General features: G+C 39.9%; 1 protein-coding gene across 1 annotated transcript in view; it reads right to left on the bottom strand.

Moving 5' to 3' along the window:
* Nucleotides 1-10,055: 10,055 nt before the first annotated feature.
* RIT2 (Ras like without CAAX 2) overlaps nt 10,056-15,898 on the bottom strand; it is a 171,866-nt gene continuing 166,023 nt past the window's right edge. The window contains exon 5 of the mRNA XM_059873774.1: nt 10,056-11,654. Coding sequence (XP_059729757.1) covers nt 11,427-11,654 — 228 coding nt within the window. The 3' untranslated portion in view covers nt 10,056-11,426. The remainder of the gene's footprint in view (nt 11,655-15,898) is intronic.

A 15,898-nucleotide genomic window follows, 5' to 3' on the forward strand; every position in this document is an offset into this window, starting at 1 on the left:
GGTCTTTGGGGCTCCTCCCGACCCAAACAACTCTGTAATGCCATGATTCTGTAAAAAGTGATCATTACAATGAATTTCCTGATAATTTTATAACTGAATTTAAAAAAGCCCTAGAAAACAGAGTTTGGAGAGGATTTCTGAAATGCCCCGGAAGCTTGGATTATACAACCCACACAAGCAATGCTATGTTTTTGATTTAAGCATATAAGCATGATTTCCATGCTTAGATGCTGCAATTAGGACTCATGTAAAATAAATGTAACTGGAGAACAACATGGAGAGTGATCCAAAGCCAGTGTGGAGCAGGACCTCAAGATTCAGTCAAGTAAATGAGTAGCTGCTTTAAATGTTTCTCCCCATTGGAGAAGGCCATTAAAAAAAAAATTATCTTGCTCAATGCAGTGCTTCTTCTAGGCTCTGTAGTGTTCATGTTCAAATTGCAAACTCAGAGGCTACTCGTTTTTCTTCCTAATGGTCCATAGAAGCTGAGCTTCTATCACATCTCAGAGCAGCTGCCACAATTCTCTCAAATTTATTTTGTATTTACAAGGCAACGAAAGACATATAACCATCTTTGGCATGGTATAGTGACTTGGAAGCATGTCAGTAATGATTTTGTGGCTGCATTGGTCCTGTACACATGTCATACAAGCACTCAAAATTTATTCAAGGAGCTACTGTGGGAAACGTGTGATAACTTGTTCCCTTTGCAGTGGGGAAAACAACAGTTTGGGGTTTTTTGATGCTGATTATTTTAGAGTGTTAGAGTATATGGCCTATGGCAGAGAGTGGGCAGATATAAACGGCCCTGTCTGTGAGCATGGTGAGGTCCTGGCACAGTTTCCCAGAGAAGCTGTGGCTACCCCATCCCTGGAAGCATTCCAGGTCAGCTTGGGTGTGGCTCTGAGTCACCTGGTGTAGTGAAAGGTGCCCTGGCCAAGGCAGAGGGCTTAGAATGGGGGGATTGTTCATCTCCCTTCCAAACCAAACCAGTCCAGGATTCTGTGGTCTAACTCCTCTCAGAGTTTTGAAGGTAACACCTTCTGAGCTGGGTTTGGCACTGTTTGTACATTGGATGGGTCAGGAATCATCCCATGCAAGCAGGACACAATGAAACATCTTTATATGCTGGGGTTTTGTTTGTCTCCTGGCTTCTCACACATGCCTACCTGCCCAAGAATCCTGTTGGGGTGCCCCAGGGTGTTGGGCAGAGATTCTGGCTTCTTCTATGGAAAGACTTGTTTCTCTCAAGAAGTAAGAAAATCCACATTTAGCTACAGAAATTAAGGTCTAGCAGTCCAAATGCTGTTATCTGCTGAGAAATTTGTGATTTTATATGAAACTTGTGTCTATTCTGCAATTGGAGAAAAAGAGGAAAAATTGTATGTCTCAAGGTTTCTCGGGAGGGTGTTGTGCAAAACTTAACTGGATTCAAAAGGTTTAGCCTTTTACTTGGATGCCAGAGTGTACAGGTTCAAAAAGAATTTCCAGAACAACTTCAAAAACAAGTTCCAGAACAATTTTGTGAAAGAGTCTCAATTGAGGATTGCTGATTTCTCAGATATAACTTCTGACTCAGGTGGTTTCTACTGAAAGTGTTTGAAGGAGGATAGACAACATGCCTGAATGTTTTCATTTCATGCCTGTCTTTTCATCTGCTTTCTGGGAATTCTGCTTTGGCTTCAGCATTTAGTTGGAAGCAGTGTGAAACCTAAGTTTTGTTGTATTGTGAACCTTTAATTAAGGTAAGGGATTGTGAAATATTCCAGAATGAGGATATACAGAAAGTCTCACTCTTTAAGAGGAAAACACATGGTAAACAATATTCAAATTACCTAAGCACTGCAAGTGCTTAAACCCAGAAACTGAACCAAAAAAATACACCACAAAATATGCTGTGAGTTGGTCGAAGTAAAGGAAGCCCCTATCCTTTTCAACTTATCACTTTCTAAAGATAAATGCAATTTGTTTTTTGGTTAAACCATGCTCAAAGTTATTTCAAATCCAGGCATTGTTTTGTAGGCAGCAGCACAGCAGTCCTCTGCAGAAATGTGAAAGCTGGGGAGAGAAATGATCTATTAATCTGGGACAGTTCTTAGCAGGACAAGACATAGTGCTTTATCTTGTCTAAATATAGGTGACCTAAATGTAAAGGCCTTTACCAGTTCCCTTGCAAGCTTTGCCTACCATCTAATGTGTCTCAACTGTTGGAAGTTAGCCAAATATTGAACCTCTATTTACTTTCTTCTGCTAGTGCTGATTAATGTACATACCCAAAGTCATCCCAGCAGACTCTGCTCTCTCACTGGCATAAATTTTTTACAGAGATTAAAAATACCTAATATAAGTCACATGCAAGTACTCCACCAACTGCCAATATCTTGCTCATCTTCACCATGAATTATCATAACCCAAATTTGATGCACTTGAACAAATTTCATACTTATTTTAGGCAAATGGGGCCACATTAAAATGATACATTTACGTTAAGCAACTTTTTCTGGATTTCTTTGCGGTGAAAAGAAGAGGATTATGATTTCTATGTTTAGGAAAATAATGACTGAAACATACCCAATGGGCCTCATAGAAAATAGATGGTGTGGGTGTTATCAGTAAAATTATGAAGCATGTGATCCATTTTTTTTTTCCCTTTGGTAATACAAAGATGTGGAAAAAAAAATCACCCTTATTTTACTATTTTATTTCAGATGCAGGCTTCATGATAAATGGGCACAGATAAAATTCTGGGATTGGAATACAGTGTGTATTTATATATGTGTGTTTGTCTCTGAGAATATTTGGGGTGTATGGGGTGCATATTTTCCAGCGACCAAGAAGTCATGTGGTGCCTGCCCTGCTCTGCAAGATAAAAAGAATACAAGCAGTTCTAAAGTGATAAAAAATTGGTAAATTTTATTTAACTCTACCATTCAAAGACTTTCTCAAGGAAAAAGAAAATTCAAGAAGAGCTGTTGCTCCCTGTTTGATCAGCACAGCTCAAGGATGGTTGGAAAGGGCATCTGCCTTCAGATGCCTTCCCAGGGGTGATAGTTCTCCTGCTCCAGTTCACAACCACCCCAGGGGAAAGGACCTGCTGCAGCCCAGGGTGTTGTGATGGATGAGATTCCTTCTCCAGGCTCTGACTGGGTGACACCACAGGTGGCCAGCAGCAGGTTTGTAAGGCAGAGCCTGAGGTTCAGCACTCACCCACTGCTGGTGAACCATTCGGCAACAGAAAAAACATGTGGGGCTGCAGGTTCTGAGCAGTGCCTGGAGGATGGTGGCCAAGGAGGACAGGCTGCTTCAGTACCAGGCTGACAACAGCACAATCAGTTGTATATCAATGACATAATTCACATTGATTTATATCCAGGGTGAGCTGAGGGCTTTTAACTGTGGTCTTCTAACTTGCACTTGATTTACAAAATCTAACTCAATCTTCAAGCTTATCAGACCTCCTTATCTACTAAAAGTGAAGATCTTTTTGTGACACAATATGGCTTCTCCTGTCCCATCTCTTTGGACCGCTGTGATTCCCTGTAAGGATTTTTATTACTCAGTGACAAGTGGATCGAAAAATTTGTCAGGTGGAAGAACAAAGAAGGTAATGAGTGTTCTTAAATTTCTCTGCAGTCCCTGAAGGTCTATCCCTGCTCAGAACTTTTATCACAGCAGTATTTTACAGCTTCTATAACTTAAGTCTTTCTGAAGTTTTTTGTTGGCAGGTACAGCATATTCTCTTAGGCTTTATGGTTTCATCTATTTTTCTTCCCATCTTTCATTCACATCATGGTAATCAACTCCTCACAGGTCAAAAAACTCTTCAAAGTTCTCCTTTGAACATCTGCCTCCTTAAAGACATCCCTGCTGTATTCTCTGATAACTTGGATTTCATCCAGCTTTGCTAGATAAAGACTTAGGAGTATTCAGTGAACACCCTATTAACTAAACAGGAGAGCAGAGAAAGGTTCCTACATTTTTCACTAACATCTGGTCTGAGCACAGTGGGAGGGAAAAAGCCAGCAGCGAAAGATCTGCATGCACTGGTTGCAAAATGGTAGCTGCTCTCCCAGATGAAACTACATATTTGAAGTATCATTTAAAATCTTCAGCAGGGAGCTATCATGCCATCTTTTATATTAGTTATGAGGCATACAAATGAGGGTTTCACTACTATCCTAAAAGTACAAAGCTGAGCATCCTACTTCTCCCCCAACTGTTCTGTTGAAAGAGTTGCTTTTAGTTCCTGAAGCAAAGTGAGACAGCAAAGACCATAGAGAGATTTGGTTTTTTAAGTGTCTAAAGATGTTTCAGTGAGGGACCAACTTATTCCATAGTCAGGTTCAAGCAGATTGTCATTAGAAACCTGATGTGCGAGGAAATACAAACTTCACATTCACTTTACTGAGTTTTGGTATTTTTCCCTCTTGCTCAATTTTCCATTCTGCGCTGTGCTCTTTTTATTTGATTTACATTAAAAAGTTCCTAAACCATCTTGCATACTCATAGTAGTTGTAACTTCTCTGATCTCTCCCCTTCATTTTCTAAGCCAACCAAATTTCATGATCCTCATGAAGCATGAAGCAAATCATCACCAATTTCTGTTCTCTTAGTATCACTCCTCTTGTTTTAATATCCTCCACCAAACTCTTATGGTGGACGCACTTGAACCAAATCTCTGGAGCTTGCCTCATATCTTTTTTTCATTTTGTCTGCTCTTGGTCCCCTCCTAAAAAGTGTCAAGGCTCACCTAGAGTGGAGAATGCTGCAAGGCTTTCCAAGTTCAGTGGAGGAGCATGTTGCTCACTGGGGTGGTAGATGGAAAAATTGAAGGTCAGGTTGGACAGGGCACAGTGAAAAGTAATCTAGTTGAAGTTATCCCTTTTCCCAGCAGGAAGGGCTGAACTAGATGACCTTTAATAGTCCCTTCCAAACCAAACCATTCCGTGATTTTATGATTTTCATACATTTATTTAGACGGTATTCTCCTCTACTCCTTCTGCCTGTCCTTGTCATTACTAATAGTCTGTTTATTCTTTCTTCCTTAAATTGGCTTGCTTTGGATCATGGATTTTTGTAAGTTTTCAGTGACAGAAACCTCATCTTCCTCTGTGTGATTGAAGTATATTCATTAGCTTGGCGTAATGTGCAATTTTGTTCTGGAGACAGATGTGAATCCACCGTAAGATTTTCCACTGTCTTCAGAGGCACTACCCACTTATGCTGGCTGAATGCTTCATGTGTTCAAGATTATTCAGTCAATGTCCTACATAAAGAGGCATCTGTGATTAGTCAGCTGTGTCTAGCAGTGGAGGCAAAGTCAGTTTTTATTCAGAAAGCTGAGTGACTTTGCAAAACTTTACCAGGGAAAACATTACTCTTTCTCCTCAGTGTGAGCATTAACGAGAAATTTATGAAGAAGGCAGAAGACTCTGTGTGTTTGGTTTGTCAAAAGCACTTCAGGCTGCCTTTTTAATAGCTGGGGATGATGCAAGAGAATAAAAGAAATAAAATCATAGGATTATGAAGTGGTTTGTGTTGGAAGGGAGCTTAAAGCTCATCTCATTCCAAACACCTGCCATGGGCAGGGGCAAAACCTTTCACTAGACCAGGTTGTTCCAATACCCACCCAACCTAGCCTTGGACATTTCCAGGGATGGAGCAGCCACAGCTTTGGGAACATATTCCAGAGCCTTAACACCCTTACAGTAAAGAAAATAATTTCTTAATAATTTCTTCCCATACCTTAATCTATTATAATCCTACTCTCTTCAATTTAAATATATTTCCTCTTGTAAAATGAAAAAAGAGTGACCTTATCATAAAACTGAAGACACATTGGTTACCCTTGGTGTTTTGGGATTGCAGAGAGACAAATGGAAGGAACTGCATAAAAAACTTTTTGAATGGAGTCACAACCATGGTTTACAGTACAGTTATTTAATCTAATAGTTCTATCTTGATTTCCTCTTTCTTGAAATATAATTTCAAACTATCTTGTTTGAATGCAGGAAGAGCATAAATATACAAGATTTTTCTCTGCTGAATTTCACCAATCTGCAATAGACTGCCTTTTTCTTCTATTGATTATACCTAATCTATAAAGTAAAATGATATTCGGCTTTTTTTATACAACTTAGGCGATATAACATTAACAGAGGACCTGCTTTACTTTACCCTCCTAAAATTATGTTTTTACTGAACTTCTGTTCCAAGAGCACCATGAATAAGGATGGCTTTCTAGATTGTTCATGCAGTTTTTGAAATAGTTGTAAGTCCAAAAGTGCTGTAAAAAAATGATGCATGACAAAGTACGAGAATAGGAAAATCTAATTGTCACATTAATTATCTATTGACAGAAGATATACAGCAGGTGATACAATGGCTTTGGATGTTCTTGTCTTTATTACCTCTTGGGGAAAGAGTTCAGATCATGAAATGAGTTTGGTGCTCTTGAGTGGACATTTGTCCTCATCACAAAACAACCCCATAATTCAGCACGATGTAGCGAAATTGGAGAGCTCAAATTGAGGAGGTTTAGAACCAAGAGCATCAGGGAGTGATAAATCAGGCAGAGGTGCAGGGCAATGCCTCTTGGGGTGACTTTCACAGTGTCTGTGAGACAATGCCATCCTCATTACAAATCATTTTGCCAGGCAGACATCCTAACTCCACATGCTTGAAGGGACAGATCAAGCTAGAAATAGTACTAAGAGGGAGCTTGATCTGGTATAAGTCACTATTCCATTCAGCTGCTATTAAAAGTTATGAGAACAGTGATTTTCTTATTGCATTAAAGATTTTACCCTTCCTCTGCTAATTTTCAGGGATTTTTTTCAGAGTCATTAGCAATGAGCAGTGTGTGATGCACACTTGCATAAATAAGAGTCCCTAAAGGGAATGTCTAAATATGGCTAACTGCTGTAAGTATACTTAATTGAATTATATTAGCATAATTGTCCAGGTTAGACACCCATCTTTTGATTATCAGTACAAATTCAGGCCCATACTAGTGCATCTAGCCTAGCACTAGGAATTAACCACAAATTTTTTGTGATTTATATGAAATACATGGACAGTTTTCAATTTAATGCTCATCATTATTTCAGTGTCACCACCTGAGGTGGCTGCAGTAGGTACCTTTGGTTACTCTATCCATAAGGAGACGCACTCACAGCTACTATGGCCATCACAAATTTCACACCTAAGCCACCAAGAGAAACATTCAACATCAGAGAAGAATTTGACACCGTTGTGAAGTCTAAATCTTCACTATAAGACTAAGCTTTGCTTTCTGCACGTTTTTTTGTCTTTTGCTGTTTTGTTTTTTTTTTCCTATCTGTCATGATAGAGAGAGGGCTCAAATATCTAATACAAATATCTCTTACAAATTAGAGACATCCAGTATATGTATTATAGTGTACATATATTGCCTATATATTTATATATATTATATTTAGAGGACAAATAAAAGATAATTAGCTCTTTTCATTCTAGCTATGCATTCTTACATCTCAGCCTCAAAACAGACATTTTTTGGATGTGTAAAGAAATTATTTTCAATGATTTGTAAAGACATCAGATTGCTAACAAGTTATGAACTGCCAGTCTGAGGCAACACAGGAGGATACTGTTCAAAAGTTCTAAGGCTGGTGTGCAAAAGCCATGTGTAAAGGAAAACTTAAGTTCTGCAATATTCCAACTTGACTTACAGCCTTCCCCAGATTACTTCTCAACTAGAGGCAACATGTGATCTGCCAAAGCTGTGAAGAAGGGTAATTAACTGCCATATATTATGTATTTGTGAGAGACACCAAGGATACTTTTGCAAATTGTTATTACTTTATTTTATTTATTAGCTGGCTTTAATTATATTCCTGTAGGAACCTGAATTATGGTTCAATTGCAACACGGTCTGACGGTGGAATAAGTTATGGCTTCTACCTTCATGGGACTGTAGGCAACACAGCAAAATAAAGTGATCTCTTTCCTTCTTCAAATCCTCCAGATGTGATTAGATGAGAAAATAGTCAGACACAGAAAAGTCTTCAGACAAGCAGCTGCTGTTTTTTTAAATTCTCTCATTTAGGTCTGACAGCTAAATACAGTCTTCTGTGATGGAATCAAAATGATTAATTAGGTAAAGGAGCTGCACTCAGCCTCTTCTGCAGTTATGACTTATGTTATCCTCGCTGACTCTAACCTCCATCAGCTCTGCTCAATTAACTGAGGTTAAGCATTATAGATTATTGAGGAATTGGGTCGTGGTAAATCAGAATTCCTTTCCCAATTTAGAAGTAACGGATGGTGAGGTGTTTCAGAGACAAGGCTCAATGCCTAACATTTGCAGAACTATTCTCTGCTGTTGATATTGAGTGGAAAAATCTTTACGGATGGAGTTTATCCCTCATGAATTTAGACATCAAAATGTTAGCTGGGAGACTGGGCTGTTTTTTGTGGAGGGAAATAGAGTCACTGGAAAGAGACAGCCAGCTCAGGAGGTATTCACCATATGCTAACCATCCATGCCACATGGGAAGGATCACAAACATCTCTTTCTGTATTAAACAAAGAGAGGATCTGAATGGTTGGATGCCATTCTCAAGTTCTACATGATCAAAGTGGAGTGAGAAAAATACAGAATTTTCTGCCTAAGACATTTCGATGCCTGAAATTACTTGTAGAAGATGCAACAGAATATCCTCAGATATCCTCAGAATATCTTCAGAATATCCTCAGAGGGTATGAGGCCTCATTCTTTCTGAAGAGACTAACCTGGTATCAAATGCCTTTCAAAATGAGCATTTCAGGGCTGTTTTTGAAGACACACAGAACCTGGCATTCTCATGGGCTTGCTACATCTGAAAATATGATGATTCAACCTGTGTCTTTGCCACTAATTTGAACATATCCCAGGAGACACCTGAGCACATCCTTACTGCCAAAATGTTAGAATGATGCCTGTCTTGGTTTCAGACCACAGAAGAGCAGCACTTTTTTGACTTCTTGATCAGCATGGTGCAGAACCTGGCACAGTCCAGGAATCACTTCCAAGAGCAGCTTGTGTGTGGTAACCCTGCTGTGAAGGCTAAAAAGTTTAACAATATGGAAAGATGTTGTTCTATGCCAGATGACCTTAATGCTAGTGAATGGTTATATTTAATCTAGGTAATCCATTTAAGAATTAATTGTGGACTGTATCTATGCTGTTTTCTGCAACCTTTCTTTGTCTTGCAAACTGACTTGAACCAAGGTACTCCTAAAAATATGGAGCCAAGTTCTTTTTCATATTATATGTTCCTCAGTGGGGGAGTGTGTGAAATGGCATAACCAACACTAAATGATTTTCAGTTGACTCAAAACTCGGGCATCTGCCTGAAAAAAAAACTGAGATCATCCCTCAAGTTTTCTCAGGGTGGTAATTTCTATGCTCTCTTACACAGGGAATGACTGCTTCGTTCCCCCCTGTGCAGTGTGCAGGATTGGAACAGACACAGATGTTTCCCCTTGTTATTTATTGTCTCAGAGCTGCCATCTGTCCAGTGCAGCCTCTTGTTTTCCCTCCACTAATACTTAGCTCATAAACTCTTTGGACAAGTTCATCTTTTTGTCTCTAGGACTCTTGACCTAAAATCTCAGTGGAAATACAGATAAAATAATAATAGTAATTGCAATGGTGTAAATGCAGACTTCAGCTTTCAGAGACAAGAAGCAGAAAATTCACCTAGAATGGGTACCTGTATTTGTGTTCCTCCAAAGTCATCCTTCTTAAATAGAAATATAGCCACATATATCCAAAAATGTACAGCAAACCATTACTTTTGATGAAGGATTTTTGACAAGTCACAAAATATCTCCAGATTCCCTTGAAAGGAAGGGAGAGTGGAAAACAAAGCATTAGATTTTAATAAACTAAAGTTATTCACAATACCATACCCTTTCCAAACTTTACAGAGGAAAAAAAAAATCTTCTCCCACCCAGACTATGCAAAATATAATTGGTTGAAACTCTGCAAAATAATCACAAGAGAAAAGTGAAGAAGGAACATTTAATAAAGAGACAAATTTTTTGTTATATCAATTATCACTCCAAGACAGACACAAATGACACTGACTACTAGTATGGCTCCATGGAAATCACAATCTTTATTTTTGACAAATCTTATGCATATTCTATCTATAAAATTTATAAATAGCAACAACATTAAAGGAACTTTGGGGGGGGGGGGGAAATGTTTAGGGGCATATACTCTACTTCATGCCAGCTTTAAAAAGGAATATTTAAAAAGACTTATCCAACTGCTTAATCAAGTGGTTCAGTCGGATGGTCAAGGACTGTGAGCAATGGTGATTGAGCTGACGCAATTCTCTAGTAAGTCAAGGGCTGGATGCTACATCACAGATGCTATAACATCTAGGACAGGGCTGCTCTGCTCCACGGAGGGCTCTGGGACTCATTGGACAGACAGAGCACCTGTGAGCTCCTTGATGGGACAGGGGAGTGTGGCTGATGGTGAAGCACTGGCCCAGGATGCCCAGATTGGTGGTGGATGCCCCATCCCTGGAAACATCCAAGGTCATGCAGAACAGGACTCTGAGAAACCTGATCAAGGTCTCCCCGTCCATTGCAGGAGTTTGGACCAAGTGCCCTTTAAAAGTTCCTTTCCAATACAAACTCTTGTATGACTTTAATGCACAGCATGCCTGTAGAGCATGGCACCTCTGCCAGCCAGCCCTGGCAAGAGCAGCTCAGAGGAGACAGAGCAGTACCCCTGCAGCCTCTGCAGGGCTGGTGCATGACATTGCAAAACCTGCCTGCTGTCTGGGCAGGATGCAGTAGGGATGGGGCAGCAGAGGGTCAGAATTGTGAGTGCCCAGGTTCCCTTTGGGCTGACTCACAGACACGGTCACACACAGACACGGGCGTGCAGGCTGAGCACACGCTAACCCTAAACCTACATGTGGATGCAAAGCTGAAGGTCACATCCCAAAAGTCTTTAAACAGCCAAAATGTCCATTGAAGTCAATGTCATTTGTTCCTGGGATGGCGACATGACCTGTGCATGCAGAGGAGGAGGCAGTAAGTGTGTCCATTGTCCTAGAGCTGGTGGAAGCTGGTTCTGCCTTGGATGCTGGCGTAACTCACAGCATTTGAAGACCAGCCATGGAGAACACGCTAAAAAACACAGTATTTTCTCCACTCAGAGTTGCAGAAAAGGTATGAGAGGGTATGCTAAATGACACTACAGAACAGAAGAGTCACAGGGAAACCATTAATTGGGCCCTCAAGGAACAACTTCTGCATGAGAGCTGAAGGGAAGGAACTCCAGGACCTGGCCTGGAAGATTCTGTGTCAATGCTGCCTTTTTGAATTATTACAGGTTACTGAGGTCAGCTCCTGATGAGGGGATCATAGAGAATTGCCATCAGGTTGTACTTTCCTTTTTTTTCTTCAGAGATCCCTTCAGTTTCCGCCACAGACTATCCTTCCTCTTCATCTTCTTCTCTATCATGGACAGTGAGGACTCTTTCCTTCGAATTTCCCTCACTAGTCCATGAAAGACATCATCAATGTAGAAGCGGAGCGCAGCTGAAGTCTCAAAAAAGGAGCAGGAATATTCTCTGGCTAAGCTCATTCCTTCTTCAGTTGAGACCTGCAAAGAAAAGAAAATTCCATAAATATTGCCTAATGCACAAAACATTAATCAGCCTGAGAACACTACAATATATATAGTCTGACTTCTTTGATCCTGCAAATCACTGACCAGGAATATCATTTGATGGCATCCAACAGATGAGATTCAAGGGTGAAAGGATCAGGCTGAATTAATGAAATATTTGAACAATGCAGATTGGCAGCATTCATTTGCTCAGGTATATTCTGATGCATCAATTTTTTCCATGTATTTCTACTCTTGGTTTGACAGTGCTGGTACTTTTATTCTATAGGCTGGAATGGATGACTAGAAAGACTTACACAGAATTAAGGCCCTAGGAAATCCTTGTTGAGCATTAACCTAATCCTGAGAGCAACTTGACTCTTTAAGCACACCAGCTTTCATACCCTAATGTTTTTCAGTCACATTAATTTCTGAGCATGCCTTGGAGTGATTTGGTCTTTGCAGGCCTGTAATCCTATCACTGAGCTCATACCTGAGCTGTATGAAGATCCAAAATCTATTTGTTTTTCAGCTCATCTTCCCTAAGAGGCTCTTGTGGAAGGTTTGGGAAATGTGTCTGCATTTTGAGGAACTGACGAGCCTAGAGGAAAACAACACAGCTCTTTTCGCTGACTTCTGAAGCAGGGATCATATTTTCTGAAATTTCCATATTGGCTATCTCTTGGCATTTGACCTGCCAGCCTGCCAAATGGAAGGGTGCTCAGCATGCTGATTAATGTGTGCATCAAATAGAGCTTAAATGCTTATTGTAAGGGCTGCCACTGCCTGATAATTAAGGTACTTTTTACTCTTTGAGAGTTCATCCAATAGCATGCAGAAGGTCCATAGAAAAACACAGAACAAACCCTGTGAGCTTCTAAAAGTTAACCCAGCTTCCTACCCAACAGACTGTCCTTTCTTTTCAGTATTTGGACATAAATCTGAATAAATGAATTATATGAATTGTGTGTATGGTGTATATTCAAATTCTAGGTCAGAAATCCCAGGCTTTGTTTTTATTCACATTTGCATATCATGATTTATTCAAGTCACTTTCCAAACATCCTTATGAAAAGTCAAAGCAATACTTAGAGATGGCCTTGTGAAGGGCTATATAATAGGCTATGGAAAGTCTCAATTGCTGCTGTCTACCACAAGACTTCTCTTGGTGTTTTGTTTTTGTTGGGTTGTTGTTTTTTTTTTTTCTGATTTCTAGCTTCATGCAACCAAAATACTATTTATCTTTATTAAGGAAATAAAGCCCTGTGACTCAAGATACAAGCACACTCTCTCATACCTACCATGAAGAAAATGCCCTTTATGATTAAATTATGACACTACCTCATCACATTCATTCCACTTATCTGTGAGGCTGGAGAAGGTAAGAAACAGGATTTGGGATGAAACAGAAGTTTGGCTCATTCCAGCCTGGAGGTAAATCTGCACTGAGGTTGTACCTGCACAACACAGACCTCAGAATTTCTCACCACCCCCTTTCCACCGAGTCACAAACTTTGTAGCATTTGCAAGGATCAGGCCTCTAGGCTCCAGGTACAATCTTAATTTAATTAGGAATTTTGTGAGGGTAAGCAGGGAGGTTGTAGGCCAACTGAATAATACTTCCTGACACAATAAAAGATGGTTACCTCTTTCCAAGTGCTATAATTGCCAACCTTTTGCAAAAAGAGATGGGTAGCAATATGGTCCTTGTTTTTCTCTGGGCAGCTGTGTAAGCAAAATGCATGATTCAATATGTCTATTGGGCACCATTGAGAAATTGATTGTCTGGATAGAAAACTATTTTGGTTTATTTTGGACCTTAAAATGAAGGGTTTTTTTCCTTGCTATGCCTTATTTGAGCTGAAGGAGGAAATTTTTTTTTATTTTGTAAAGATGCTGCAGTTCTAAGCAAATGATTGCACAGAGATGCATTTCAGTGAAGATTTCATATATTCATTACCTAAAAGGAAAAAAAAAAAATCAACATGAACCAAAATATCCTTATGTTAAATAATGGCAAGGTTGTTAATCAAATAAAAGTCTGAACAATGGGGAATCAAATATAAAAATTTTCCATGCTTTTTCTATGTGAATTTCAAGTCTTTATTTTGCTCTTCCTTTGTTCAACTTTTTCTTTCTTTTTTTTTTTCTTTTCTAGGACTAAAAATATGTTTTCTCCATCCTACAAGGAAGAATCACTGCAGGGAAGACCTGCTATGCTCTGTAATGAAACAAGACTGCTAAGAGCTGTGAGAAATGGATAATACTCAGGAGAATTAAATCATGCAGAAAAACTTTCTCCCCATATCTTTGTGCCTGGAAATTAGCAACTTGGGCAAATTTGGCTGAATTTCTTAAAAAGCAAGAAAAGTTTGGTTTTGAACTCCAGTTTCTTGCCAAATTACAGAGACAACATTAAAGTTATTAATGGTGATAGTTCATTTCAAAGCACGGCATTTTTCTTAAATTTTGCCCTCAGGAACTGATTAACTGCTTTGGTGGAATTTTAAGAGCTAATTCAGCAGGAGGGGGACACCTGGCACAAACAATTTCAGGATGATTAGCTGATGTTTTTCAGCTTTCGAGGCTGAAAACATAGTTTTTTGAAATATGACATTGTAATAATTATCATTGCTGCTTTTAGCACTGGTGAATATAGCTATAGTAATTTAACTAATATGTTTGCTGAAGAATCTGTAAATATTAAGAGATGTCTAGAGAAAAAATACACATTTTTCTCTTGGTTCATGATTCGGTCAAGAGGCTAGACACCTATGGAATGAGAAACAAGGGATAAAGCTTGATGAGGTGACTGAGGCCCACGTAATTCCAGGGATTTAGCCTGTTCCCATCTTGTTGCCAGAAGAGAAACTATATTGTAGAAATCCATTCCAGATCTGCACAGCCCAGGGACTTGTTGACAAATTGCAGCTTCCATGGGTCTGTATCAGTGGAAGATATGATCTGTCAGCATGACACGGACAGACAGGTCAGGGAGAGAGGTCATTCTATTGAATATATATCTGGGAAGGACAGCTTTATATCTCATCCTTAGAGTAACCCTTCTTGATTGAATCTGACATTGTTTGCAAGAGTATAATTCTGGTCATATTGATTCCAACTTAGCTCATTTCTGTGCTGCTAAACCTCAAGAAGAGAATGAAGGTGGAAGATAGGTGTAGTAAACACAATGAAAAATGAAAATTTAAGAGCTGACACAAGCTTCCTGAGTTTAGTTCAACTTTTAAAAACTGCGATTTTCTGGGTGGGGTTTTGATCAGCAGAAGGCCTTGAAGCTTGCAGCACAACCAATGAGCAAGATCTCCCAAATCCAAAAAACGGAATGAAGCTTCAGTGATGCGATGTGTTAGCGGCTGAAAAGGTCTTCTTTTCTAAAGAGCAGGATTCTGAGTGCCCATTTCTGACAGCACATGTGAGTTGAGAAGGAAGATATACCAGTGACAACATATAACTGAATCTTGCCTAGACAAGATATACCCCTTCCAAAAGCACACGGGGCTGTAGGCTGAATTGGGAATTTCCCATCTCTGCATAGATGAGGGCAGCTAGAACACAGCCAAGCTTCTTCCTAAGGGGAAGCACTGGCTACAAACCTCATTAAATAGCATTAGGATTCTGTTTGTGGCTTTTGCAAACCTCCTCTGGAAAATTACAAATGCGATTAAATGCAATGCTGACAGGCTGCGAAAGCTGTGATAGATGAGCTGCCATCTTTATGACAGCCAGCTCCCCACTAAGGTCAGCTCCTGCACAAAACCACCTGGGCTGGGTGGTGGGTGGGGAGGCACTGGCAATCACTGGCCCCCATGGGCACACAAAAATACCTGAATACTTATATCTGAGATGGAAAGTGCACAGAAACTAAACAGATCAATAGTATTCCTCTGCCCTTGGACTGTCATTAGCTGGAAAATCTCCATCAGGATCAGATTATTTTGTGTTCGGCTTTGTTACCTCCTTTGGTCATGTCAGCATGAGAAGGATCCCAAAGTAGTTTTCACTGATGGAGATTTTGCTGTCAGAGTCAACAGCTTGGCTCTGGGTGAGTTAGTGAGGGTTTTCAGGCAGGGAAGCAATGCATTTCCACTTGTGCATTTCATCCCTGCATCCATGAAGCAGCATGGTCTACTTCAGATGGCCTTTTCAGTTTTCCCCTCATAACTGGGACCTCTAGATTGCCCTGGAGAAATCTGGGAGCTGCAGGTGGAGTGCTAAGC

Source organism: Haemorhous mexicanus, chromosome Z (assembly GCF_027477595.1).
Source record: "Haemorhous mexicanus isolate bHaeMex1 chromosome Z, bHaeMex1.pri, whole genome shotgun sequence".
NCBI lineage: Eukaryota > Metazoa > Chordata > Aves > Passeriformes > Fringillidae > Haemorhous > Haemorhous mexicanus.